The sequence below is a fragment of the Merops nubicus genome, unplaced genomic scaffold (genome assembly GCF_000691845.1).
Source record: "Merops nubicus isolate BGI_N331 unplaced genomic scaffold, ASM69184v1 scaffold23804, whole genome shotgun sequence".
In the NCBI taxonomy this organism is placed as follows: Eukaryota; Metazoa; Chordata; class Aves; order Coraciiformes; family Meropidae; genus Merops; species Merops nubicus.
Window position 1 is genome coordinate 7,456 of NW_008603477.1, and position 27,979 is coordinate 35,434.

At 36.1% G+C, this 27,979-nt stretch overlaps 1 protein-coding gene across 1 annotated transcript in view; it reads left to right on the forward strand.

Annotated features, from left to right (window-relative positions):
* The window catches only part of RECK (reversion-inducing-cysteine-rich protein with kazal motifs), a gene marked incomplete at both ends in the record, with an annotated part of 32,902 nt that extends 6,779 nt beyond the window's left edge, over positions 1-26,123 (forward strand). Inside the window, 12 exons of the mRNA XM_008938663.1 lie at positions 334-381; positions 10,051-10,084; positions 10,916-11,113; positions 11,509-11,776; positions 13,015-13,194; positions 14,197-14,409; positions 14,862-14,998; positions 16,031-16,171; positions 17,992-18,180; positions 23,044-23,166; positions 23,595-23,766; positions 25,931-26,123. Of these exons, the coding sequence (XP_008936911.1) occupies positions 334-381; positions 10,051-10,084; positions 10,916-11,113; positions 11,509-11,776; positions 13,015-13,194; positions 14,197-14,409; positions 14,862-14,998; positions 16,031-16,171; positions 17,992-18,180; positions 23,044-23,166; positions 23,595-23,766; positions 25,931-26,123 (1,896 nt within the window). The remainder of the gene's footprint in view (positions 1-333; positions 382-10,050; positions 10,085-10,915; positions 11,114-11,508; positions 11,777-13,014; positions 13,195-14,196; positions 14,410-14,861; positions 14,999-16,030; positions 16,172-17,991; positions 18,181-23,043; positions 23,167-23,594; positions 23,767-25,930) is intronic.
* Between the last annotated feature and the right edge of the window lie 1,856 nt (positions 26,124-27,979).

The following is a 27,979-nucleotide window of genomic DNA, read 5'->3' on the forward strand; positions in this document are numbered from 1 at the left end:
GCACATAGGTGGCACTGAGCATGGAAAATGGAGAGAATTCTATTCTGCTTTATCTGGTAAACCCTTCATGAAAACAAAGTTGCTTTCGGTGCTTTTCTGTATCAAATAACTGGGTGCAGAAGTAGAATGCTTTTTAGTTAAAAGATAATATTGACAGTTGTGGTTTCTGCTTTTTTTCTTAAAGTTTTACATTAATTCTGTAGGTTCTTAAAAAGGAACATTTAAGTAGATCATGAATCTTTTGTTATCACAGTTAATATAAAGAAAATCATCTTTATTTTGCAACATGACTTTATTTTCTACTACAAATGGAGAAATTTATCTGTCTTTCAGGCTTCTGCAAAGAACGATGTTTTAAAGGTCTGCAGGAAGGAATATGAGGTATGTATATATATATGTCTGAATTTATCCTGCTAAAAATCAACTGGTTTATAAATTCTGTAAAAAGTATTCTGTAGAAGAGGGAAAGTCCAGTCTTCAATGTTTACAAATATGTAAGGGGTGAGTGTCAGGAAGATGGAATTAAGCTTTTTTCAGTGATGACCTGTGACAGGACAAGGGATAATGGGTGCAAATTGGAGCATAGGAGGTTCAAGGTGAATATCAGAAAAAACTTCTTTACTGTGAGGGTGCCGGAGCACTGGAACAGGCTGCCCAGAGGGGCTGTGGAGTCTCCTTCACTGGAGTCATTCAAAACCCGCCTGGACGCCTTCCTGTGTGATGTACTCAAGGTGACCCTGCTCTGGCAGGGGGGTTGGACTGGATGATCTTTCGAGGTCCCTTCCAACCCCTATGATTCTATGATTCTGATATTCATAATTTTGGATACACTTCTTTTCATCCAAATATAAATTACCTCTCTCTTTAGTTTTTGTAAAAGTATAATACTTTTCTGTAAAAAGGTCTTGTCTTTTTTTAGACTTGCATATATCTTGATTTTAATTTAAAAGGTGCAACTTTCAAAATGGAGACATGGAATCCAAAAAAATCTGTTTCATAGGAATTGTTATGAATATTGTGAGCATTCGTTTCATCAGAAACGTTTTGGCTTCTATAGTGGGAGAGTCAGATTAAGTGACCTAAAGAAATAAACTCAGGAGAAAATAACCTTTTCAGTATCTTATCATAATGTAAATAATTTCAAAATAATATTTTTTGTTACATCCATGGAACTTACAATGCTTGAAATTATTTTTACTCTTCTACTCTTAAAATTATTCATCAGGACATTTTCAGAAATGTGCCTTTACCTGTATTGTTTTGAACAGTTTGTACAAATGCTGTCCTGCTAGGATTTCTTTTCTTTCAATCTGTTTCTTAATCAGATTCCCCCTCCCTCCTTTCATCTAATTTCCTGCTGCCTTGAATTAGGTAGTCCTGCAGAAATTCTGATCATAGTCAACAGTTCAGGATGTTAGATGATTCTCTGTTCTCTTTTTGGGGGGCAGAAGTGTAGCAGGTTTCCTGATTTTCCAAGAAACATTAAATTCCTATTTTTTTTCCCTTTAGTCCTTTTATCTAAACAATCTATGGAGTTTCCTAGACTCTTCACTGTTGCAGTTACCATAGTTTATTCTCTTAAAAAATGAATTTTCATTTTTAAGTAGTTCTGTCTCCTCTCATGCTATGATATGCTATACTGTCAACATCTGTAAGCTTCTTCTCTATTATGCTGGTCTCTTTCCTTCTTTTTTTCTGGATTTCTGCATTGCTGTAGGAGGTTGGCCAATATGGGTTGAAGGAGAACAGGAGAGGAAAGGTAAGAGATTAAAGAATGACTAAAAATAGCCATCTTATTTAATTTTCTGAGTTTTTCTTTTTCCAGTTTTTATCTGGAATTTTGAGAAGTGGATCCCTCACTTATTCAAGAGTGATCCTGCTGTTATTGTACAGAAAACCATAAATTTTTCTATCTGTGTGTCACTAAAGGAGAAAGAGAGGGAGAAAAATGATGGAAAAAGGAATCGGTATTCAGGTTGGAAGAAGGATTTGGTCTTCTGGTTGGTGAAGAAGGGAAGAGAACTTTTTTAATGAGCATTAGGAGTAGTAAATACTCCTGTATTACTGTAATACTGTGTTAGGGACACTGTGTTATTACCTGATACGGTGTTAGGGACAGGAATTAAATATCTGATGTGGTAGATGTTCAGTTATTACAGAATTTTGGATGACAGTGGCTTTTCTTATGTATCTAGGCTTACACGTGCTCATGAAAAATAGTATTTACAATACTATCAGATGACCCATTTATAAAACCCAAGGCAGTTTTGCCTGAGATAGGAAATTTAAAAAAAATACTTCTGGAGGGAACCTGCACTTTTTCATAGCCTAGTCATTCTTTTTGTCTTTTTTAAAAAACAATTTTTTCTTGCTACCTTGGTGAATGTGTCCTGCTCCTTCTGTGATCTATAAGTAGCTTCTGCTTCTGTGACTGGCAGCATACCTTGTGCTCGGTTGGGTTGGCTTGGGAAGAAGCAGAACAACTGGGAAGAGTGGCTAGTTAAAACTGAAAGAGGTGGCATACAATCAGAAACAGCCTGTGAGTCCCATAAATGCAATGTCATGCATACAGTGTTTGCCTTTGAGTTTAAGAAGTCATATTTTGTGCACTAAAAATGAAAATCCAATTTGAGAATTAACGTAAGTGTACAATACAGATCATAGTGATTGTCAGCTCTCAAGTCTGTTCTTGAGGTATTGAATATGTAAGTATGTGGCATGTAAGTAAAAACTAGCTGAATTAAGAATATAAAAGTATCATTCCGTTTTTGTAAACACTCTCATAGCTTACCAATTTTCATAGTTTACCTATATTCTTACATAATGATTTCCCAGAGGAGTTCCACAAGCTTCTTACAATAGTCAACTGACTTGTGCACAGCACTTTTATATAATCTTTTGGGATTAGGGAAGAAACTTAATGAGTTAACCCTTCAGCTTCCTACTAAGCATGAAAATGAGGTAAGTCTTAAAGAGTAGTGCATAGGGTTCAGAGCAGTGAAAAAAACCCAGACTCTAAGCAGATGTCACAAAGTTTGAAGTTGCTAAGCAGAGTCTCAGGTTGTACAGTAGCAGAATCACTGTAGCATTGATGTGCCAGCTTTTCATAAGATTAATTGAAGATGGGTTTTGTGCTGATCATATCTTTCTGGATTATTTTTACTGTAACTATTTGAGGCTTCTGATTCTTCTAATTTGTAGATTTTATATATTTTAGAAATTAATCATGTTGTAATAACATATTAAATTTTGATGAGTGCATTGAAGTTCATGTGTCCTATTGAACATTTTTTATCTTCAAGTAGCACTGTGTACAGAAATTTAAAAATATAACACAACTGATGTGTTAGTATTACTGCAATGTACTTTATTTGCTTTCTTTTGAAAGATTTTATTCTGGTAGTCCTTTTTCCCATCTTTTACTTCTCAGATACTCATTTGTCATCTTCATTTTTTTTCTCTAGTTCTATGCATCTCAACTCTTATCTTTCACTACTTCTTCCAGCTTTCTGCTATCCTGTTCATCTTCCTCTAAAAAGAAGGTAGGTAGGTGAAAGGAAGAAGAAAAACAGTGAAGAATGTATTGATTCTATAAAATTTCTGATTTTACTATTTTCTTAAAGTTCTGTGTAAAGTTGAGGTTCACGTTTTGAAAAGAGTGCATGGAATACATGCTTGGAGGAGTAAATGAAAATAGTGTATAAAGCTTTCAATAAGCTGTGAAGGCTTTATTACTGTGTTTTAAGATCCCTTTTATGTCTTCTATGCATGGAAGGTATAGTATTAAAATTTCCATTAGACTGCAGTTCTCAAGTGCCATCTCTGCACGTCAAGAACCCCAGTTCTTATTTTGTGTGTACTGAAGAATGTGTTCAGACTTCTCTAGTTAATTGGCATTATGAGAGCTTTGCTGCACCTGAGCACTGCCATGAGGTCAGAATATCATTGGAAATGTTGTCAGTTATTTACCTTTTGCTCTTAAAACTATTTTTGACACATAGTAATAAACACTTTTGATGTCCCTGAACTGTTAAAGATACTTATGCTCTCACAGACTTGAGCACTGTTTAGTTTAAGCTGACTTTATTTTCTCAGTTTTGAAATACAGAAACTTAAAATGCAGTGTCTGTAGCTTCAAGTGCTGTAGTAGGGATTCAGAAAAATATTCACTGTGCTACAATATTGGCTTGCTTTATCTTCTAGGGTCCTATGATCCTGTTTTATCATAAGGTTGTAGTGAACGCTGGCTACTAATTATGCCTTCTGGAAAATGCTGTCAGCAGTTTTTAGCTCTTATCTGTTGTCTCTGAGTAATCTAGACAAGCTAATAGATTGTAGCTCAAGTAGCTGTTTAGGACATCATTTAGGAAAAGGTTCCAAAACAGTTTTAAAGAACTCCTAAGGTACATGGCTGTGTGTGGCCCCTGGAAGTACTACTTAACAAATTTTGGGTGGACTCTTGACAATATACCGTATACTGTAATTAATATTGTCATCCTCTCTGCTGATGCGTCTTGTCTCTATTCTCTACTGTTCAAAGAAGGTTGATAGAACACTCTATGATCTTGCCAAAATTTAAGTTCTGGTAATTTTGTTGTACCTTACTTGTGCAAGTGTTCTCACTTCTTTAATGGTTTACATTCTTGAGAAAAATCTTGGCCTTAGTTGTTAGTTACTGCAAGTTTTGAAAGTTCTTAACAGGTGTGCACCATCACTTGAAACTTCAGCTGACTCCACTGAACCTTAGGACGTAACCTTCTGCCTTTATCTTCTGTTGATAAATTCAAAGATTAAATGGAATCAGGGAGAGATTAACAGGACTTCCACTGCTGTTCTTGTAGAGTCAAGCATTTTGTTTCCTAGTGTATTTGTTAACTGTAGGTAATATTTATAAATTCAGATGGCTTTAGTTGCGTAGGATCTATATTAAAATGTTTTATATGGATAGATAATATAAAAGTATGCTTTACAATGCAGAAGACATCTTTCTTTAGCAAAGTGTTCTACTCTGTTTGTGTTTGTGAGCATGCATTTTGTTTTTTGAGCCGTTACCTGCAGCTGATGAGCTCCAAAAAGAGCGAAACCAGTTAGGTCCTGCAGTACTGGCTAAAATCTTTCTTCAGGGAGCTCTTGGTGAGGAAGACTGGAGAATGTTCTCTGCTGGATAAACTTCAATTGCCTTTCTCAATGTCTGTAACACCAAAAGATCTTTGAGACTGTTTTCTTTAAGACACACATACTTGTTGCCTGTGTCTGCCTTCAGCCTTCCATTCCTTCTGCTCCTTTTGACAACGTGCAGTTTTAAAAAAAGAGAAGTCTGAAAGATGAGATTAATGCACAAGTAAAACAAATAATTATGTTTGTGTTCTATGTATTTCAATATTGCCATGTTTGTTCACTTAATGTTTTATTCACATTTTAAATGGAGTGTCAGATTCTCTGTATGTACACAGTGTTGCCTTTTTACCCTCATTTTCCCAGATCTTTATGACTTGGTTCTTTAGTTCTTCCTTTAAAGAGAATGTCCTTTTCTTCCACCTTTTTTTTCTTCTGACGTTTGGTTTGGTTTTCCTTCCTATGTGTTTTATCTTTTGCTTTGTTTTCTGTCTTTCTCCTCTGCTAGTTCACTAGCAGATTCTGAAGGATAGTAGATACAAAAACTGCTGTTTTCTTAAATATGAGTGCTACTTCACTAGAGATGGACATTAACCATGTGTTCTGTAATGAAGCTGTCATTAGTAAGTCAAATCAGATTGACTGTCTAATGCTGTTATCAGCTTTACTTACAAGCAAGTGACTATACACTACTTTTATTTTAATTTTTAACAGCTTCTATCATATCTGAATAGCTACACTCCCCACATGTATTCCTCTACTTTTTAGGCAACTGAACAATAATCACCGATTTAAGTTTCTAGGAGATGAGAGAAAAGTTTTCAGTAGGGTTACTGAGAAAAACCAGGTCATGAGAAGATGGTTAGTGTCAGAGCTGGTAGTGAAGGTACACACAAGTACAACTGGAAATAGGGAGAGAAGACTTGAAAACAAGGTGGAAAAGAGAGGCCACTTCCTTAGCAGAAATATGAACATTATTGCAGTGATTCAGTTGCTGTGCAACTGTAGTTTCAAACTAAAGGAACGAAAATTTATCTGGTTAGGCATCCCAACATTATGGAATTGGTGTATAAACGTGCTGTAAGAAGGTAATTTTTGTCTCAGCTTGAGCCCTTCTCTAGAAGAGGAACAGAGGTAGACACCATAACCCTCTCAACATTCTTCTGTTTTGTGTGTAGTTGCACACTACTGTACTCTGAGCTAAGAGGGCCAGTGACACTATAATCCCTGAAATGAGTTCAATAACCTTTTTTCACATTCCAACTTTTAAATAACATGCCAATTTTTTGCTGAGTTTATAACAGCATTGCAGCATCAAGATTTGAAGAATTCTTAGTGCTAACAGTATGATCAAGTACTTAGGTCTAACCATGACAGACAGACTTCAGCCTTTTCAGGAGCCTCTTCAGACCCAGTGCATAAAGTTACTGTGTTGCTTTCTACCTGTCTGGTTTGTATGCCATTTCCAGTGCTTGATACAGGCTGGGTGTGGAGGAGGCTAACTTCAGCGGCTTCTGAGAACTGTTAGTTTTGGGTCAGAGTGACATTGTGTCGTCTGGCATTTCATATCTGACAATTGTTTCTTTTTTCCCCTCATGGAAGGTCCTAAAAAAAAAACAGTGGCCCCATTGAAAAATGTCCTTCTGTTAACCATTGTCTAGCATCCACAGAGGAGGATATATGGTGCTTTAAGAATGACATGAGCCTTTAGGCAGCAGTATAAATCTGTTCTTCACAGATGTAGAATGGTGACTGTGTACATGTTCTGTTTCCATGGGTTTTCTTGTTCCTTATCCACGTTGCACAGATGAATGGCCAGATTTGCTTTTGTGGGTACTAAAGAGGGAAAATCTGAAATGAATCAGGTGAAAACATGCTGCTGGGATGAGGAATGTTGCTGAATTCAGTCTCAGAGAAACGATGCAGTAGCTGTGCTCTTGGGAGAAAAGATCTAAAATTTGGTAGAGGATATTGGAAGAATGAAGATAAAATAACTGAATTGTTACTTTGTGAGGTTTTGTTTTATGTAAGACAGAATTTTGAATTTTTGTGTGAGGTGTTCTCAGTAGACCTGTGCTTTTACTTATGATCCCTAAAATTAAAAGTAGCTGATGTTCTTGGAAAACTAACTTATATTTTCACATTAGAGTTTGTTTATTCTCTTAGGGGCATTATTTCAGTGCCACATCTGCCATGGCTTACCCATGGTTAAAATTAATTTATGACTGTAAATAGAAGGCAGAGATGCAGCTCACTGCAGTCTTGACACTGTCCTCTTTGAAATCTTGTGTTTAACTGTTAACATATTTCACTATCCAAAAATATATTATCTAAAACAATATGTAATTGTGAGACTGTAGAAAACAAGAGTGCAGCACTATGATTTACATGGCATAAAGAGTAACTGGCAAGTTGAAATTTTTTATTTAAATCACAGCATAAAATAAAATCATTAATGGTGTGATGCAAACTGAAACATCAAGGCTTGAGACTTTTCAAATATAAGTTAAAACATGAGTCTTCCATCTTTTGGTAGAGTAAATTATTCTTTTGGCTCTTCAGATTTTCATCAGAATTTTCTGTGTATGAAGGATAATTCATTTGTATGCAAATTCATGCATAGAGAGCCAATCTGTGTTCTGAAGTTCTTAGTCTTAAAAGAACAACAGAAAATTATGAAGACATCTATAAAAATGAAGAACAACATTATTTTAAAAATCATGGTTTTACTTGGGTACTTAAACTTTCATGAGGGAATAAAGGTTTAAAAAGGTAAAGTGAGATTGTCAGATTCTCTGGTTCTCTAGTGGAATACATGTGCTTAATGAGTAGAGTAGCACTTCAGTGAAATGAGGAGTTGGGACTCTATAACCTTTACTGATTCTGGTGTCAGGTTTTAAGATGACTCTGAAGGTGACTAGGTAAGGGACAGGGTGCAGAACAGGAGCTCTCTAGAAGAGAGGAGGCTGCCTGTTGGTGCCACTCCTGTGAGCAGAGAGAGGTTCTGCATTTTCGCTTCCCTGTGCAGCATAACTGAAGGCAAACAAGCTGCCTGAGAGGAAACCCAGGGCATTCAGATGCTGCAGCTCCTGGCTTTTTTATCAGTTGCCCACTGGGAGATTTGATCACTTTGTTACTTTGCTTTTCTCTGTAATCCTACCTAGATGGGGGAGTAGGAGTGGGGGGATGGAGGCAGAGGGGAATAATGATACTGCCACAACAGATTGACTCAATTGATCTCACTCTAATCAGTTTCTAAGACAAAAATAAAAGTAACAAGGTCAAGATGATTCCTAACACGTTTGAATTTTTTTTCACAATGTAACACTTCCATCTGTTTGCAGCAGTACAAATTTTCACAAAAACACCCCAAAGGTTATTTGGGATACCCACTTTTCTGGAGTGCAGTAAATGCTAGTAACTAACGTAGCTAACCTAGTGAAACTACAGGGCTTAAGTTGCATCTGTGTTTTGAGGTGGTAACACATCTGATACTTTGCTATACTGAAGCAACATTTTAATACTGTGTGATGTTTGTGGATCAGTATCACAGTGTTCCCCTTTCCTCCATTAGAGGCTGTGTTAAGCTTGTTTAATGATGGTGACAGGGAAAATAAAGATCAGAAACTTCATGAAGATGGGGGTTTTGTCACGATGTTAGTATATTTGATTAGTCTCTATAATCTGGTGTTCTGACAAGTGTGGAGGTCAGGTGTGAAAGAGGTTCAAATTTCTCTTCTTTTTCACAGTCCTATAAATTTGAAGTCTTTGATAATTGTCAACTACATTTTGGAATTTCAACCTCATTACTTCATCTTTTCAGAGTTCCAAAAACCTTATATTCGATATCTATTTTTTTAAGAAGAAATAACCTTTTTCAAGAAAGACATGGATGTGTTTGAGCAGGTCCAGAGGAGGACCACAAAAATGATCAGACTGCTGGGACACTTCTCCTGTGCAGAAAGGCTGAAAGAGTTGGGGTTGTTCAGCCTGGAGAAGACTCCAGGAAACCTCATTTGCAGCCTTTCAGTACTTAAAGAGGGCCTGTAAGAAAGGTGGGAACAGTAGTAGGGCCTGTTGAGACAGGGCAAGGGTTGGTAGTTTTAACCTAGAAGAGGGTAGTTTCAGACTACATACAAGGAAGACATTTTTTTTCCCGTTTCTCACTTTTTTTTTTTTTTTATAGTGAGGGTGATGAAACACTGGCCCAGATTGCCCAGAGAGGTGGTAGAAGCCCCATCCCTGGAAACATTCAAAGTCAGGCTGCAGGGGAATATGAGCAACCTGATCTAGTTGAAGATACCCCTGCACAGGGAGGGTTGGACTAGATGACCTTTAAAAGGTCCCTTCCAACCCAAACTACTCAGTGATTGCTCTGTGGATTAGAGTCCTTCAGAACAAAAGAGCAGGGTATATGTTTCCCTTCATCTGTCATTTAACATGCTGTATATCCCCCAACTGTACCTTCTGGCTGCAGTTTGAGGGAATCTCTAGCATGCTTTAGCTTTTAAGGTGTATTGTGGTTGAGTTTGAGATTTTCTGTTTGCAAGTGTGCATCTGTGCAGAGTTGTTTGTGTGTTTTGTTTGGTGGTGGTATTTTTTGCATAGAATCTTTGAAATTATTCTCATATTAAAAAAAATAAATGTTTGGGGACATCATATTATAGCATGCCATTTCTAAGGTAGTCCAGCAAAGTCTTTTACTACTTTCTCGAATATTTATCTTCTTTAATACGAGTACACACAAAACTGAGGTGACCTCAATCTTTTAATTTCCTACTTTCAGTGTCTGTATAGTGTTTTGGATTTAATCTAATCTACTGGAACAAATAATAATAAAGTTAGGGTTATTAGCTTACTATAAGAAATGACTGGACACTTAAATACTTATTTGAAGTTTTCTGTCTTGTAATGCTCTTTTTGTTTTGATTTCAGAATGCTCTCTTTAGTTGTATTAACAGAAATGAAAGTAAGTATATAATAAAGAGTTTCTCTTTTTTGGTTTTCCATCATTTTTTTTCTCTAAAATGTAAGAATTCCTGTGGGTTTACATATATACAGTTCACATGGATTCAGATCCATAGGAGGACAAACCACATGCATAAATGTTCTTGCTGAAGTGATAAGGGGGTTAGGGTGTTCATATGATTTATATATTTTTTTTTAATTTATGTATCTGTAGTTGTTTTTCCATCCGATTTGGATGATGGCTTAGAAGCTCTTTTTTTTCCCTTTTCCATTGTATCTGATGAGTGTTAAGTAACAAAATTAAATGTATAGATGAAATCTTGCACCATGCAAATGTTTTCTTGCCCGATGTCTGTCTATATAAAATTAATTCAGTGTCTCAGAATTAATTCTAGTAAAAGTATTTCTCATTATCTGTATATTTAATAACATATCAAAAAGGGATGAATCATAACACCATCTATTTTTTTGAATTAGTTTTAGGATACTACTCATATTTATTTGTTTACTATTAATATTTGTCTAATAATTCAATTGGTCTGATTACCTTAAATAAGAACAGAAGAGCTGAAGATAAAATTTATCTAATTTGTTGGACTCTTGAACTTGAGTTCAGGATGGCCTTAGGGACTTTTTTCTTCAGCCAAACAAAAACATGTAATTTGGCTAGTTACAGATATTCCCAGTCATTCTCTAGGCAGTGATCATTTTAATAGAGCACAGAAGAATTTCTGCTGCTTTTTAGTCACAGTAATGCCATGAGCTGGCATGCTTGTTTCTTCACTGCTCTGTGCAGAGCCCCTGGATGATGTGGTGTTGTTTGTTGCCCCAGTGGGGTCAGTCTGTTGCAGCTACGCAGGACATCACACCAACTGTCGGGAATATTGCCAAGCCATTTTCCGGACGGACTCTTCTCCTGGGCCTTCACAAATTAAAGCAGTTGAGAATTACTGTGCATCTATTAGCCCTCAGCTCATTCACTGCGTCAACAACTATACACAGTCTTATCCAATGAGAAATCCTACAGATAGTAAGTGTAAAAACAAATCCTTATTTACTCAAAGTTATTAAAAATACTGGAAATGTTTAAGGAGTATGTGCACTTTTTATATAAAATGTGTTATTGTATAAGTATTGTATAAATCGTGTTAATGTATTTCTGTATTGTAGTTGTAATTTACATGAATTTACACAATTATAAGTTTTGTTTGTAGGTGCATTATTGATTTTTATTTATTTTTTTAGTTCTGTGTATTGGTGTGGTTTTTTTTTCCAGAACTGATTCTATTTGCATTTAAAAGAAGCAATGGTGTTTGAGATTATTTTGGGAGTCTCCTTCTAGCACTTAGTCCCTGAGGGCTGTTGTCATGGAACTTGGCTGTTGTTGTTAGGCAAGATCATTGAAAATTTTTAATTCTTTAACAGGTTTGTACTGCTGTGATAGAGCAGAAGACTATGCGTGTCAGACTGCTTGTAAAAGGATTCTAATGTCAATGAAAACAGAGCTTGAAATTGTTGATGGACTTATAGAAGGCTGTAAAACAATGCCTCTCCCTCAGGATCCACTTTGGCAATGTTTTCTTGAGAGTTCAAGATCTGTTCACCCAGGGGTCACTGTGCACCCTCCACCTTCAACAGGCCTCGATGGAGCTAAGCTCCATTGCTGTTCTAAGGCAAATTCTTCCACATGTAGGTCAGTATCTCTCTACTCTCATTTCCAGCTGTGAAAATGTTTCAGAATTGGTCTCGTATCAGGACTTTGACCAAATTGTTATGTACACCAAATGAAGAGTTCTGTGAGCTCTTAGGAAAAAACAGAGGTTTAGGTAATCAGATGGGTATCACATTTTGTTCGTTACTTACTTTTTATCTCAAAAAATACTGTTCTATAAGAGTAATCACACTTTTCTCAGATTTAACATTGGCTTATAGCAGACACACTAAGTTAATGAAACCTATACCTCTACTTGTGGTCATAGTAGCCAGTATTGCAACAAGAAGAGGAGACCTTAACCAGATGCTGAAGAGAGCCAAGGGGAAAATGAACTGCACAAATTTTCAAGTAGCTGGTTGCTGCATGTTAAAACCTTAGCAGTACTCCTTACTAGATGCTATTCAGGTTTTTGTCAATGGAAAATATCTTAGTTTATTTCATAATTAAATAATGTAGTTAAGTATTTTGACATTTTTTTTTAAAATATTTTTTCATTATATAGTTTTGCACATGCAAATAAGTGTAACTGGAGCATTTTTACTTTAGAGTGATAATCTGTCCACTTTAAAAAGTAGGTCATTGTTACATTTTAAATTACTTGGTATGTCAAAAGAAGTTGCAAACATTGATATTTGAGCTGTTGCTGCCTTTGATATCAAAGTTGACAGTAATAAAACAACAGAACATGAATGCAGCAGGATATTAGAATGAGTTTACTTCCAGAGCCCTGGAGATACATTATTTCTTAGAACCTTGTAGTGTAAGGCAGTTAATATATCTCGTAGTTACTTGCTTTGACAATGGGTCAAACTCATTGTCAAATGAGGGGTTAGAAGTTGTTTGTTATCCTGTCAACCTAGATTATGACAAATAAAATTATCCAAGATAGTTCTCACCTTGAAGTGATTAGTTCAGGTTTCCAGCTATTACATTTTTATTGGGTATTGTGGTTTTATGTTGTGAAGTCTTTCAGTCTTACTAGGATAAAGATTTGCTAGCATTCTTAAGCAAAACTGGAAAACTTAGAATGGGGTTATGTGCTTTGAGCACATTTGGGTACTCTTGCAGACTTTGTGGGTGCTAATACAATCTTCTACAAGGAGTGCAGGCTGTAGAGGTCAGAAAGGAAACAATAGGCTCAGCTCTAGCTGAATGACTGCTGTTCTTTTAACTTTCTTTTCTTTGGGTTGGGGTTTGTTTTGGTTTATTTTTTCCAGAGAGCTCTGCACTAAACTTTATAGCACGAGCTGGGGCAATTCACAGAGCTGGCAAGAATTTGATCGCTTTTGTGAGTATAATGCAGTTGAAGTTTCCATGTTGACCTGTTTAGCAGATGTACGAGAACCTTGTCAGCTGGGCTGTAGAAATCTTACTTACTGCACTAATTTTAATAACAGGTAGGAGAGAGACACTGAATATTTAATAAAAGAATTCTTGTGCTTTGATTTCAAAAATAAAATAAAATGTTTTTTCAGGCTTATTTTGAGATTGTGTGTAGCTGTCTTTCTGCAAATATTTTTTTAGAAAATTTAAAAATAAACAGTTTTTCCAAAAATTTATTCTAAAGAAAATGTATTTAACAACAGAAATAACAAAACTTACAAGAATACAAGCTAACCCATGAACTTGTAAAATATCATCATGTATTAACATATTCCTCTGTCTTTATATATATATATAGAGAGAGAGACAAATATATAGACTATATATAGACAAATAAGCCATGATTACTGGTATTTTGTGTGTTATAAATAAGGTTTAAATGCTTGTTAAATTTACATGTTAGTCTTCTTCAAAATTGATTCTGCTTTCAGAAATACCACAGATAGTTCTGTGGTTTTATACTCTATAGGGTAAAGTGCATGATTTAAAAGTGGTGTCTGAAATAGTAATTACCAGATTGCAAATTAAATAGTTCAAGGTTTAAAAAAAAAATTAAAATTTTGTTACCTATCAGCGATCTCTGGCTTTTCATTGAAATAGCATAGAGTGGCATGAGTATTGTATGGGTAGTAGAATCACCTATGTGACAGATACAGCCTGGGCAAATATAAATGATAAATCAACTTGTGTTAGTGATACACCATGAAAGATTTGCACAGATACTTAGGATATGTAAGACATTTTCTTTTTTTAAGGTAAGAAAAAAATTAAGTGATTTTTGACCTGAGAGATAGAGATGAGAAGGGAGTTTCAGCCTTGAGTCTTCAAGAGCTTATTTTCTTTAAAGACAGAATTCAAATTGATTTTGATCCTGCTTAACTGCAGAAGGGATTATTTTCTTTCATACCACAAAAAAGAAGCCATATCAAGGTTGTAGAATTCATATGGTGAGAGGTAAAATGTATGGTGTTTTATTTTTCTTGCATGTTTGTCATATCTTAACTTCTTCTTTTAAGACCAACAGAACTTTTTAGGAGCTGCAATACTCAGTCAGACCAGGGAGCCATGAATGACATGAAGCTGTGGGAAAAAGGGAGTATTAAGATGCCATTTATAAATATTCCTGTGCTTGATATTAAAAAATGCCAACCAGAAATGTGGAAGGCGATTGCCTGCTCACTGCAGATTAAACCTTGCCACAGCAAATCTAGAGGAAGCATTATCTGCAAGTAAGTACTTGAGGGGGGGAGGCAGTGAACAGTTTAGAGGTTCTGCTAAGGATTTTAATGAGAACTAGAAAACTGCTGTAGGGCCTGTATTTGACTTCTATTAGGAAAATACAGGAAGGCAAACAATGAGGGAATATGAGCTTGCATGGTTGCCAATGAATCTCCATCACTGTAAATGAAGATCCTTGCATGTTAATGAATGGATATATATGCTTCAATTGTAAAGTTGGTTTGTTGTTGGGTTTTGGTTTTTTAGCTCTCTGCTGGCTATAAAACATTTCCTCTTTTTTGATTTTGTAACCTACTGGTGATTGTCAGCTGGCTGACAGTCTTGTGAGGCAGAAGAAAATTGGAGATTTCGAGAAGGGAAGAATGTGGAAAAAAAATCTTTTTCATACAAGATCTTTTTTGTTCAAGTAGTGTTCATGAAATTCTGTTTCTTTAATCTGAAGATCAGATTGTGTGGAAATACTGAAGAAATGTGGAGATCATAGTAAGTTCCCTGAAGGCCACTCAGCTGAAAGTATTTGTGAGCTCTTGTCTCCAACTGATGACTTGGAGAACTGTATCCCACTGGATACATACCTGAGTAAGTATCAACTTACACACAGCTTCTCCGTGTACAAAATTGCACTTCTGCCTGAGGCATATACTCTGTTCTTTGACTGTTCAGTTAGAATAACCAAAACCCAAATTAACTCGTGGGACAATAGACCATGAGTTTGGTACATATATGGAAGAATTAAGGTTTTGTGATTCTGTTTTCTTCTAGCTTGGCTTATCCCTCTGTGTGGAACACAATTGTGTTAGTAAAATTTTGATTTTAGGTTTCATTTAAAATGCATCTTTATTTTCCATTATTTCCATTTATACATTATTTTCCAAATCTGCTCTACTCTGTTACCACTTCCTGTTGTGCATTTATCTCTGTAGTGTCTAGACCTTTTTTAGCTTTATAGGATATATCTGGTTTAGACCTTATTACAAATTATATTTTGATATTTCTTTTTCAGAATCTCAGGAATTTTGAAAATAGTAAAATTTTGGTTATTAAGAGCTGCAACTGAAAGCATACCTCAGCAAATAAATTGTTCCCAGACAATGTATTGAAACTTTTTGGGTGGTTCTTTCCATTTAGCTACTGCTTTTCTATGTTATCTTCCTATTTCTTAATGTTGTAACAGGAGAACATTACTAGTAAGTTAAAGGGGGAAACAGAAGTTTTATTAATGCTGGCAAACTCTTGGTTAAACATCAAGGGTACTTTAAACCTTCAGTGTATTAATCATTGGCTATGGGACTTCTATTGATTAAACTGATGGTTGTTGTCAGTTTGTATTTTTGTCATATAGAGAAAAATTATTGGGGAAACAAGATAGAAATAGTTCTTGCTTTTGAAGAATCCATCAAGGTCATTATTTCCAGGACTAAGGACTGAACTTTTGAAATAAGTTAACTATTTTGTCATCTCAAGTTTCTACAAGTATAGTTAAATAAATAAAAAGTACTTCACAGAACTGTCAAAAATATGATTTTACTGAATGTAAGAAATGCCATGCTTTACTGAAGGGGAAAAAAACCTCATTTAAATCTATACAGATGCTGTATATTCTGTTTTCAGGCCCAAGTTCCTTAGGTAACATTGTAGAAGATGTTACACATCCCTGTAATCCCAATCCATGTGCAGCTAACCAGTTATGTGAAGTAAATAGAAAAGGATGTCAGTCTGGAGAACTGTGTCTTCCCTATTTGTGTGTGCCAGGTAAGGGTGTTTGGGCTTCTGTTTAGTTGAATTTTGCAGGTAAACATATGTTACTGAAATTTTGTTGAAAGTGTTAAAGTGAATTGCAGGTATCCAAAAAAAAAATCCTTTTTTTATTCTCCACTCAAACATAATATCCTATTAGAAGATGTATTACTTTCTTTCAGAAATAAATGTCCATACATGATCTCCCAGCAGCCTGCCTGTTTTCTAAAGTTACAAGCAAATACAGAGCAGCTCAGTGCTCCTGCAGACACAGGCACTGACAGTTCTTATTAAAGATGATGTCTGGAGGTGCAGCAGTACAGAGCTGACAGCATTTCTGCTGCTGCTCCACGGAGTGACGCTTCTAATGGAGGTTGCACCTCACTAGACAGGCATTCGAGGTCATTTGGAAACTACTTTCTTAGAGAGTAGGTGTTGTCTAACTTCTGCATCATGCATCAATGTGAGCTGACTGGGGAGAGAGCCTCGTGCAGAATGAATTTCAGCTAACTTTGAATTGGCAGGCTTGGATGGGGCTGTAACAAGGATCAAATCTACAGGTGGGAGGCTATAGAGTGTCTAACTTCTGCAGCCCCTTTATTCTACCTTACACAACAGTAATGCTTCCCACATTTTTTCCCCTTCCTTTAAAGCAAAAGGTGTCATTCAGTAACATGAGGGATCACCAAAGGCTCTTGAAGCAAAGAGGAAAGCTGCCATTTGGTGATGGCTTGAACCCATGTTGAGAGAGAAGGAGAGCAACACTGATTTTTAAACTGAATTGCATGAAGCAGTCTCCATTCTAGAAGAAGTGCTAAAGAACTTTGCCACAACTATCCCTTGAGGCTCTTGTTCCAGCAGTTCTGCTCATCAGCAGTTTCTCCAGTGATTTTTGTTTACAGAGGGGAAAACTGCATTTTGCTTCACTCGTACATCTGCAGCACTTGTGCTCTTCTAGAAGTGAGGATAGACTTCAGCTCATTCTTTTTCTGAGCCTAGGGGCATAGTTTTGGTTATGATTCTGTGACTCTTAGGAAGTATTTTTGATGGGCTGTTTTTTTTTTTTTAACAGCTGAGCATTATTACTCTAGAGGCTATTTTTTCTTCACTTGCTCCAAAAGTCATTCAAAGGTATCTGAAAACAAGCTCACCCAGAGCTTTTGAAGAGAGTTTACTTCCTCCAAAGGTTGGAAGGTGACTTTTATGGGAGTTTTTTTTTATTTTTGATTGGTTCAGTTTCAGAGCATTAGATGCAGTTCATGATTTCTTGGGTATTTTTAATTTACTATGTATTAATTTTTCATTGAAATTTTTAAAACAATTTTTCTTTTTTTCCATTTTTTTTTTTGAAGCCAGTTTTCCTGCTTTTTCTCCATTTCTCCCATATGAGTCCTTCAGTGTTCATATAAGAGGTACAAGTAGGGAAGGAAGATACAATTAAACACCTAAGAGAGGGGAAATGACTGGGCTTTGCTTGTGAGACTGTAATTCAGATTTTTTTACTGGAGAGTGAAGTGTATGTGGTATTTCTCATATCACATTTCATACTACTACAGAACAATGGAAAATGAAACTGCCTGAGATTTGCTGGAATTACTAGTCTTTTTCTCTAAAGTGACAGTTCTACATGTACTTCAGATTATCTCAAGCAAGTATCTTCTATTTCTGTTACTTGTTGCCTCTGTGAAATGAGTGAATTCATCTAAAGGGGGAGTGCAAGGCTGCTTTAAGAACACCTTAGCTTTTTCACAAGTCAGAGAGTAGTAGTTATTTTTGGTAGTGGCTCTTGCCAAAGTATTTACTAAATATGAGCTAAACTTTCTCCTTGTTTATAGGTTGCAAACTGGGAGAAGCCTCAGATTTTATTGTCCGTCAGGGTACACTTATTCAGGTTCCATCCTCAGCGGGTGACGTTGGGTGTTACAAGATTTGCACCTGTGGACACAGTGGATTGCTAGAAAACTGCATGGAAATGCATTGTGTTGACCTGCAAAAATCATGTATTGTTGGAGGACAAAGAAAAAGTGAGTATCAGAACAATAATTATCTCTTTATGTAGCACCTGCTCCTTAAGTAATGAATTTTGAGGAACATACAAAGACCCAGAGGATCTGAATGCAGAGTTGACCAGAAGAGACAAAAGTTAATGTTTGCATCCCTATATATAACACTTGTCCAATTCTTATATATGCCTGAGGGTTTCATTATTTAAATCAATGCAGCATCTGTTCTGTGCTTCACACCACAGACCCCTTGAGCAGTAGGTGGTTTCTTTACAAAGTCCAAATGCTTTGGGGATTTTGGAGTTGGTTTTATTTATTTTTTTGGTGGTTGGGGATTTTTAGTTCCACAAACTTAGAATATGTGTTTAAAAAAAGTCAGAAACTGTTATCATGAGCTATAACCTCTGGCAAGAAGTTCCCCATGTTAAGATATGTGTGCCTAAAAACCAAAAACCTTTTTTTTTTTTTTTTTTTTTTGGTAGGGTTTGCAAGTGATTTCATTTCATTTGAGGCTTTATAGTTTGTTTCATCTGTTGCCTCTTAGTTCATGATTCATTCCAGTTCTTGAAAAAGATGAAGAATTATTGTTACCTATTTGCCTCCTCTTTCAGAAGTGTGTCATCATTCCCTCAGCTTTCTGAGTTTTTTCTCTAAGCCAGTTCCTATTCTATTTAGTCATTCCTTATGTGAGAACAGTTGTCTATTTCTGATCGTATTTATTACCCTCCTGTATACCTTCTTCTAGTTCTTAGATTTTCTTTGGAAATGGGAACTGGAACTCAAGCACCATTCACAATGCAAGAGCCCAGTCAAGTCTATGTAATAGCAAAATGATGTTTCTTTCATAATTATTCTGAATATAATCTTTTCTTGGCTACTATTCTATAATTCTGTTGAGGTCATGCTTTCACAGAGCTGCCTATTGTAGCACTATGGCCTAGTTCTAAGTAGAAATGGTCAGCTCACAGCTCACTGTGTGAATTGTAGAGAATCACTTCATGTTCAGTACAACAAATTTTCTCTGCTATGTCTTTTCCTAGTTGCTCAGTGTGTGGTGAGATTTTTCTTGCAATTCTTCATTATTTGGTCCTTTGTACCATAATGTTCTTGCTAGACTTCGTCATGTCAATGGATGCGTTTGTTCATTGGATCACTGACCAATGTGTTGAACAGAACAGGCACTGCAGAGATCATGGGGGGCTCCTTCAGTCACCTCCCTTTGTTCCATTTATTCTTTTTCACAGTTATTTATCTATGTGAGCACCTTTTGTTCCTAGCTCTACTTTTTTTCTTGAAAGCCTGTGTTAAAGAACTATTAAATGTATGTTGGGTTTTGAAGTGTATCAGCCTGATTTTCTGTTGTCTGTGTGCTGTTGACTCCTTCAGATAATCCTAAAAGATTCGTTTTGTGGCTTGCACAGAAACTGTAATTCCTTCCCAAAGTGTATCATATTTAGGTATGTGCAATTGATGCAAGCTTTTTATACTGTTACCACATTTGCATTGTGCAAAATTGTTTACCTATCTCTGCTATCCACAGAGCTCTTTAAAAAAAAAAATAAATTAAGAAACATGTATTTCAGCCACTTGCATTGGTATCCAAATCCTGAGGAAGTTTAAAGCAAGACATTAAAAATAAGTTTGCTCATATTAGCAGTAGTTTTACACTGTAGTTCATTTGGAATTTTTGGTCTTGCAGAGTTGTTAGCATTGGTCTGTCCAAGAGCTGCTTCTGAGGCAGGTTCCATAACACATTGCCTGTGAAGAAAGTGGTGAGCTTAGACTTTTAACTTCCTGTGCAGAGAACAGGGATGCAAGAAAATCTTTTGCTTTTGCTTTTTTTGGTGGTTGTGTTATTTTCTGAGTGGTTATTTTGTATAGGGGCAGGATGTTCACTGTATGCTTCTCCCTCCTACCACAAACCTGTAGTGTAAAAATCATATAAAACCGGTTTTATCAAAATTGTTGTCGATGTCTGAATTAGCAGTAATCCCTGGATTTATTTCCAGCAGACACATATCCAGAGGTGCAGACACACATACACAGACACTGCTAACATGGCCAGCCACACTGGTCAGCTGGTGCTGCTGCTGACACCCCCACAAACACAGAGCATCAACACAGAGCTGAACAGTGCCTGTGGCCCAAACCTGTTCTGCCACTGCTCAGAACTGAAGCCCACCAGTGAAACAGATACATACAGACTAGACCTCTGTCCATCAGCAGGCATCAGGGGCACAGTTTTTTCAGTAGTTGCCCCCCAGATGCCAGTTTGCCAGAGCTGGTGGTACTTTGACCTGCAAGGTTTGTGTTGCCACTCCAGTGGCTGGTATGCAGACCACTTATCCTACTTATTGATCCATCCAGCTTGATCTTTGTTAGCATTCACACACATAGCCAGAGTAGGGAGTGCACACAAAGAGGGTAAAAATAGGATTGAATAACAGTACGGGTAGATCGTGGTGGTCAAGTGCAGGGATTTCTTTGAAACCCTCATAGCCTGCAATAAAGTATCAAAATGCAGCCTGTGCCTTTCAGGAAAAAAATAATTTATTTTAAAAATTAGAATAGTATTAAATAGTTATAGTTTAACATATATAATCAGTAAGGCTAACATATGCTTTTAAATTACATCTAAGCAGATACATTATGATAACAAAGGTATATTGATCATTCATTCTTTGAATGATCTTCCCCAGCATGATGAGTTTAGACCTGCTGATTTCCTTCCACCAGGTAACTGTAATATGCATAGGCTTTTATTTTAACAATAAAATAATGCTAACTAGCATTTTCTTGACTTAGTTTTAAATTATTAATTTTCTAAGATTACTGCTCAGAAATTAAATTGTCATGGGTAACAAGCATTAATTGGTCCTACCTTAACAGTCAAAGTTGTTGAAAGAGACATGACAAGTGGTGCTTCTTAAAAGTTGATACTGGTTTATTTTCAAATTTACTCATTGATTGGGAGCTTTAAAGGTGTGGGGTTTTGTAATGCAAACCATCACTGTGCTTTTTGTAAAAGAAAACAAAACAAAAATCTACTACTAGGGAAAATCTTATAAAATGTCTTGAATGTAAAATGGAGTCTATGCTGAGCTGTACCCTGATGGTGTCTTTGAATCAGTCAGCAAGTGAGAGTGATTATTCTGCTAGTGAATAGTTAACATATTTCAGCACTGGACTTTGTCTGTAAATCAGCCCTTTTAAAATACTGTCGGACTGAAGATTAAGCATAACTAAAGCAAGTCAAAGATACCTAATAAGTCCAAAATAAGTGACTTTTTTTACCGTGTTATAAGAGAGTTATTTTTCACATTAAGTAAATCTTAAGAAGCAAGGCACTTGAAGTTATGTTTGTCACACAACCTAATTTTCTGATTGTTACCCAAACCCTGAAACCACAAAAGAGTTGGTAATTAGGATATTTCTTTCTCTTAAATGATACCAAATAGAGCTAAGTAATCAATTGTGCAATTATTCATCTCTCAGGAAATTTTTCCTTTCACATTAATGCTTTTACAGCTTGTAATATTGGGGTTTTTTGTTCATCCAAAGAGGATAGAAGTCAACCAAGCATACTTAGTACTTATTTTTTTATTGCCAAATGATACTATTTGTTTGTGGAAGCTGAACACTGAGAACATCTTACACTTAATGATCTATTTAATGGGCAATTATGGAAAATATCTGGTGAAAGTAGATTACAGAATCATGTAATTATAGAATGGCTTAGGTTGGAAGGGACTCTGGAGATCATCTAGCACAATCTCCCTGCCATGGGCAGGGACACCTCTCAACTGGACTGGGTTGCTCAAGGCCTCATCCAGCCTGGCCTCAACCACCTCCAGGGAGGGGCATCCACAGCCTCTCTGGGCAATCTACTCCACAGTCTTGCCACCCTTGTACTGAAGAACTTATTCCTAAAATCTAGCCTAAACCTATTCTTCTTCATTTTAAAACCATTTCCCCTTGTCCTGTCACTGCACACTCTTGTGAAAAGTCCCTCTCCAGCCTTCCTGGAGGTTCCCTTCAGGTTTTGGAAGGCAGTTATAAAGTCCCCCTGGAGTCATCTCTTCTCCAGGCGGAACAATCCCAGTGCCCTCAGCCTTTCCTCATAGCAGAGATGCTCCAGCCCCTGGATCATCTTTGTGACCCTCCTATGGACTCGTTCCAACAGATCTGTGTCCCTTTTATGGTGGGGACACCAGAACTGGACTCAGTATTCGAGGTAGGGTCTCACAAGAGCAAAGGGAGAATCACCTCCCTTGAACTGCTGGCCACACTCTTGATGCATCCCTTTAAATACAGTCATTAGCAAATATTTTATTTAAATGGTGACTGAAACCTTTTATGGATCACTCTGTCCAAAGAAATTAGCACTTCTTGCCTTAGGACAAAAAGTGCACACAAAGGAAAGAAATGAGCACCACAGAGGAGTTTTGTGTTATGTATGAGACTGTGGATGAAAGTTCAGCTGTCCTATGTGAAATTAATTTGCAAAAAGAATGTACTTTTTCAAAAGCTTTACCTTTAAAAAAAATAGGGAGCTTACTAGCCTGACTTTGTCTACCACTTCTGTTTTCTGAGTGTATTTCTTTTTGCAGCTTTAAATTGTTCTTAAAAATAAAACTTACACAAGCTTTGAAAGGATTCCTTGTTTAATTAATCAAAACCACATGTGAACAGACTCTTTTTATTAAATGAACAAAGCAAAACTTGAAATCTAAAAAAAGATAGAAATTTCAGTGGGAAAATAAACTGAATAAGGGAAATTACAAGAACAATTAATAATGAAAATATAGCTATGTAATATGTATGAGTACATAATCTTACGGCGTAGTTGCATTAATTGTATGTATTTACTTAATTTCTTTTAAGGTCATGGAACGTCCTTTAATATAGATTGTAATGTCTGTTCATGTTTTGCTGGAAACTTGATATGTTCTACCCGTCAGTGTCTCACTGAGCATAGCTCAGAAGATGAACGTCGGAAGTTTACAGGTAACTCTCCAAACTCTGTAAACTCTGAGTCTAAACTCTGAGTTTAATATTCTTAGAGCAAAGAATAGCTTCTGAATTCTTTCTACAGTATGGAAAATACCTGATAATTTGTCATTAATATGTTCTTTTAACTATTTATTTTTCTCATGTCCAACCTGCGCTTCAGAAAAAACACATAACTTTGGGGGAATAAAAAGTACTAAAAAATAAAACTTGGGGTAGAGTCAGAGTAATAGCTCTGAGGACAAGAGATAAGGAGTTTGGGGAAAAAATGGAGAAAACTGGGTAGACTTAGCAAGGAGGCAGGGCACAAATTTCCCTTTCTACTACTCACTGAAGGTATGGGACATCTTTGCGACTCCTTGTGTATCTTCTGTCATAGAAATGAAATGTGCACCAAATTCCCATTTTGTGTGTTGTTTCTGCAGGTTTGCCATGTAACTGTGTAGATCAGTTTGTACCAGTATGTGGTCGAAATGGACGTACATATCCAAGTGCATGTATAGCTCGTTGTGTTGGGCTCCAGGACAATCATTTTGAATTTGGATCGTGTATTTCCAAGGATCCCTGTAACCCTAACCCTTGTAATAAGAATCAGAGGTAAAAGCAGAGTATGTTTTTAAGCTTTTCTTTGGCATCTTCTAGTCATAAAGCAGGTGTACTTTGAATGTGTTGTATTTTGTAATAACATTCTACTTTTGGGGTACTCCAATAAAAGTAACTGTTTGAAGGAGCTACTTTTTATTTATCATTCTTAATAATGGACTGTAATAACTGTCAATTTTTTATTCCATTTATGTAGTGGTATATAATTTAAATTCATTATGGAGATCTCAGTTTTAGCAGTAGAAGACAATTGATGTATACTTCCAAAAGTGGGACAATCAAATTTTGTTGAAATGAAATGGCTATAAGTGTCATTTTATACTTCGTTTCACAACTTCTTCTAGAAGTTTAAAAAACAAAACAAGACAAAACCAAAAAAAAAAAAAAAAAAAAAAAAAAAAAAAAAAAAAAAAAAAAAAAAAAAAACCCAATACAAAACCAACGCCACCCATGCCTGAATTCAAGCCTTGGAGTCAGTCTTGCTTATTCAGTTAATAATGTGTGCTTTTCATTTCTAGAACAGGGAAATAACCAGTTTGGAACACTTGTGTTTCTCTTAATTAGATTGGTATCTTATGAAAACGATGTACAATCTCTGTTTTTTCAGTGTCAGAAAAAGCAAAATCTGACTATACAAACACATTGAAATAAAAATATCATCTGTACTAGTGTCAGGAGAAAAGAAAAGCTGGTCTTTCTTACAGAAATCAAAGCCTGTGGCTCATAATATTGGTCTCTGTCTTCAGTTTTCTCAGTGCTGTTCAATATGCAATCTCCTTTGAACTTGTACATTTTTCTGTTTTCAGAGAAAGCCTCCATAAGAAGCTGTGTAATACTGTGCTTTCATGAAAACTGATTATAGCACTTTTCCCCCCTCTTTTTCTTCATTTTAAATGCCTTGATGCAGAAAACTGCAAAGAAAACACTGTAGGATTTAGCTGTGATAGCCACTATGGCATTGAAAATTGTCATTTCAAAGTTGCATTGTGGATATACGCCTCTTATATTTTTAATTTGGAAGGCATAGAGAGATCTTCCAGTTTTACAGAATAACCATTATGAATAGAACCTTAAATTGTAGTTTCAGTAGAGGGTTGTACACAAGACATTTTTGGGGGTCAGTTTGATGATGTAGTGTAGACCAAACTTGCTCATTTTAATGTCTTGGAATCACTTAGAATCTATTTAAGATGTTACATTCCACTTGTAAAGTGCTTAAATCTCAGAATTTCTGAGTCTTCCCTCAGAGAAAAGTGTATTCCTAACAGTGTGCTAAGTGTCTTCCCTAACACAGTGTGTGTAATGCATAGAACAGCACTCATGGAGAACAACAGCCTATTGCTCATGATTGAGGGGTAGCACCGTTGTAATTTATTAGAGGAGGAGACTGTTAAAAAAGCTATTTGACCTTTCATCAGTCTATTCATCAAACTCTGTTAGCTGGCATTTCTCTAGCAGAGGGAAGTCTTGCCAGGGCATTAGGGCAAATTATTTTGCAGATAAGACAATGGAAGATATATATTTACTATAGAGAGGGAAGAATTTCAGTTTATTGCTCTTCAGTTGTCTGTGAAGGCTTGTGAGGGATGAGATGCCAAAAAAGGAGATTGTGTTAATACTAGATTTTTCCATTGGCTTGCAGTCATCCCCAAGATTGGTTGTGATATAATATACAGAAACTACAAAGCCAGAGTCCAATTACATATCTGTAACTAAACCCATGTAGTCTTATAAGTCATGTTTTCACTGCCTTCTCAAGGAGGGGTGAGGTTAGACCTCTGCGATGGAATCTTTCCCCTACAGTTCACTGTTTCCGTGTTTTCTCTAGTTCTCCTCAAATACACATTTACAAAATGAAGCTTGGGAATAGGTAAGACGTTTATTCAAGCATTTTTCAAAAATCTGTTGAAAAATACTTGGAAACTGTAGTTGTGTTCAACTAGTTTGACTGAACATGGTGTGAACCAGTTCCAGGTTTGTGATGAGACCTGAAATTGGCTATTCAGAGTGTTTCATCACTTTTATTTCCTGCAGCTCTGATGAACCATAGTTAGCTCTAGAGCAATGGAGAAGATTTCACTGAAAATATTTTCCCTGAATATTTTAAGATTTACAAAAGTCCTGTGACATGATATGAAATTGTTATTGCTTTATGCAGGTGCATACCAAAGAAACAAGTTTGCTTGACTACTTTTGGGAAGTTCGAATGCAGCCAGCATGAGTGTGTGCCCAGGCAGCTAAACTGTGACCAGACACGGGATCCTGTTTGTGACACAGACAACGTGGAATACACTAACTTGTGTACTTTGTACCAAAAAGGAAAAAGTTTAGCGTACCGAGGGCCATGCCAGGTAGGAACTGGTTCTAGCAGTAACTATCAAATCATCTTTGTTGTTTCATGTTAACCTTCGCAATATTCTGGGGTTTTTTTGCAGTATTCTGGTTTTATAGCTTACAAAATGTTTTTCTTGAAAGTCCTTTAAAACTGTAAGCTTTACTGGTATAAAAAATAGTCTCACAAATTTACACTCAGAATTTTGTCAGGTGTTCCTCTGCATTAGTTAATATTTGTCTTGAAACCAATCAAAAGCTTCACTTATACGTTCTTGGGGATCATACTCATCTATATTAAGGATTCCACTATTCTTCACTATTAAAGCTTGCACTGAGATGTGTTTGCGGTAATTAGGGTCGTTCCTTAGTTAGTTAAATGCTAGTTTTTGCAAATTTGAACTTGTTTGAAATAAAAATTAATGCCTGGTCGTAGAAAGTCTTCAGCATTTTGTGTGATTGTGCCCTAGGTTTACCAAATTCATTGCTCAGGATCTATTTGCACTGAAGTTTTGTTGGATACTAGGCATTCTTGTAATTACAGTATTGGTAATATTTTCTTTAGTTCATCTGGATTGGATTACTCTTCATATTAATCCCTGAGAAGGATTAGGATTAGGTTTTGTTCTTCCAATTCCATTGCTCCCTACAGTGTTATAGGCAAGCTATTTCTGTCATTTCACAAGAGATGTCAGGAGCTACTCTTTGGAGTTGCTGGCTTTACTGTTGATAGGCTGTCATCTCCAGGTTTTTCTCAGATGATGAAGATTAATCTGAGACCTTCTCTTGGTCTCAACACATGGATATTATAAGGAATACGGAACATTTATTCAGGGTTTTTCTGTATTATAAATGCTATTGCTCTTTTAACCCACTTTTAGTTTCTGCTTTTCTGTCTTTATACCTTCTTTTTCTTGCCCTTTTTCAGCAACCTCGTTAAGTACAGATAATTCTTCTCATTGCACATCAGATATCTCATGAGATACTCAGAGAATGTTCAGCCCTTGAACAGTAAGAATCAAAGGAATATTGCATGGCTGGTTTTTTTTTTTCTTCAGCAATTAAATGTCTAGTTGTATCCATGTTCATTGAGTTTTTGACACAGGTAGCTCTATGTTTTCAATGTATAGGGAAGATGACTGCAAGACAGAAAACTGTTTGGGATACTCACATTTACTTGTCCTGTATCTGTTTTGTTGTTAGCTTAGATGTGTAACATAGAAACTGTAATTGTTTTGCTAATCTAGAGGATATACAGTGATAGCTATGGCAACTTAACTTGAATATGAGTTAGTTTAATAAAATATTTAGACCTTAGCAAGAAATTATGGAATGAATTGTGGCAGTTCACAAGGCTTTGGACAAAAGTATTAGTCATAACTCATCTGCAAAGATCCAGCAATTCTATTTGCTTCTGTCCATGTTCAGATGCTTAAGTTGACTGGCATTTAACCTCTTAAATTTGTTTCATTAATACATGTGTACAGTTGGTTAGGAAGAGACTATATTACAATTTTATTTTTACACGTGTTTGATCAAATGACACACTAGATATATTTTTCTGAGGGAAAATGGACAAAACGTATTTTTGTAGATATAAAGGTTTCAACAATAAATATATTTTTGACACAGGTGTCTAGTAATGGATTTTATTCTTTTGAAGTAGGTGTATACATTCAGCTTCTCAAATAACGTGTTAGAAATACATGCACACACATGCTAAATTTGAAGAACGCAAACCCACACTGAGATGAGTAAGTCATTAAAATATTAATTCTACAGTAGCAAATATTTTATTAATGAATTGGTTTTGTGGATAGATTTATGTATTACATAATAAAACTAGAAAAACCTTAAATCTAATTAATTTAGTAAG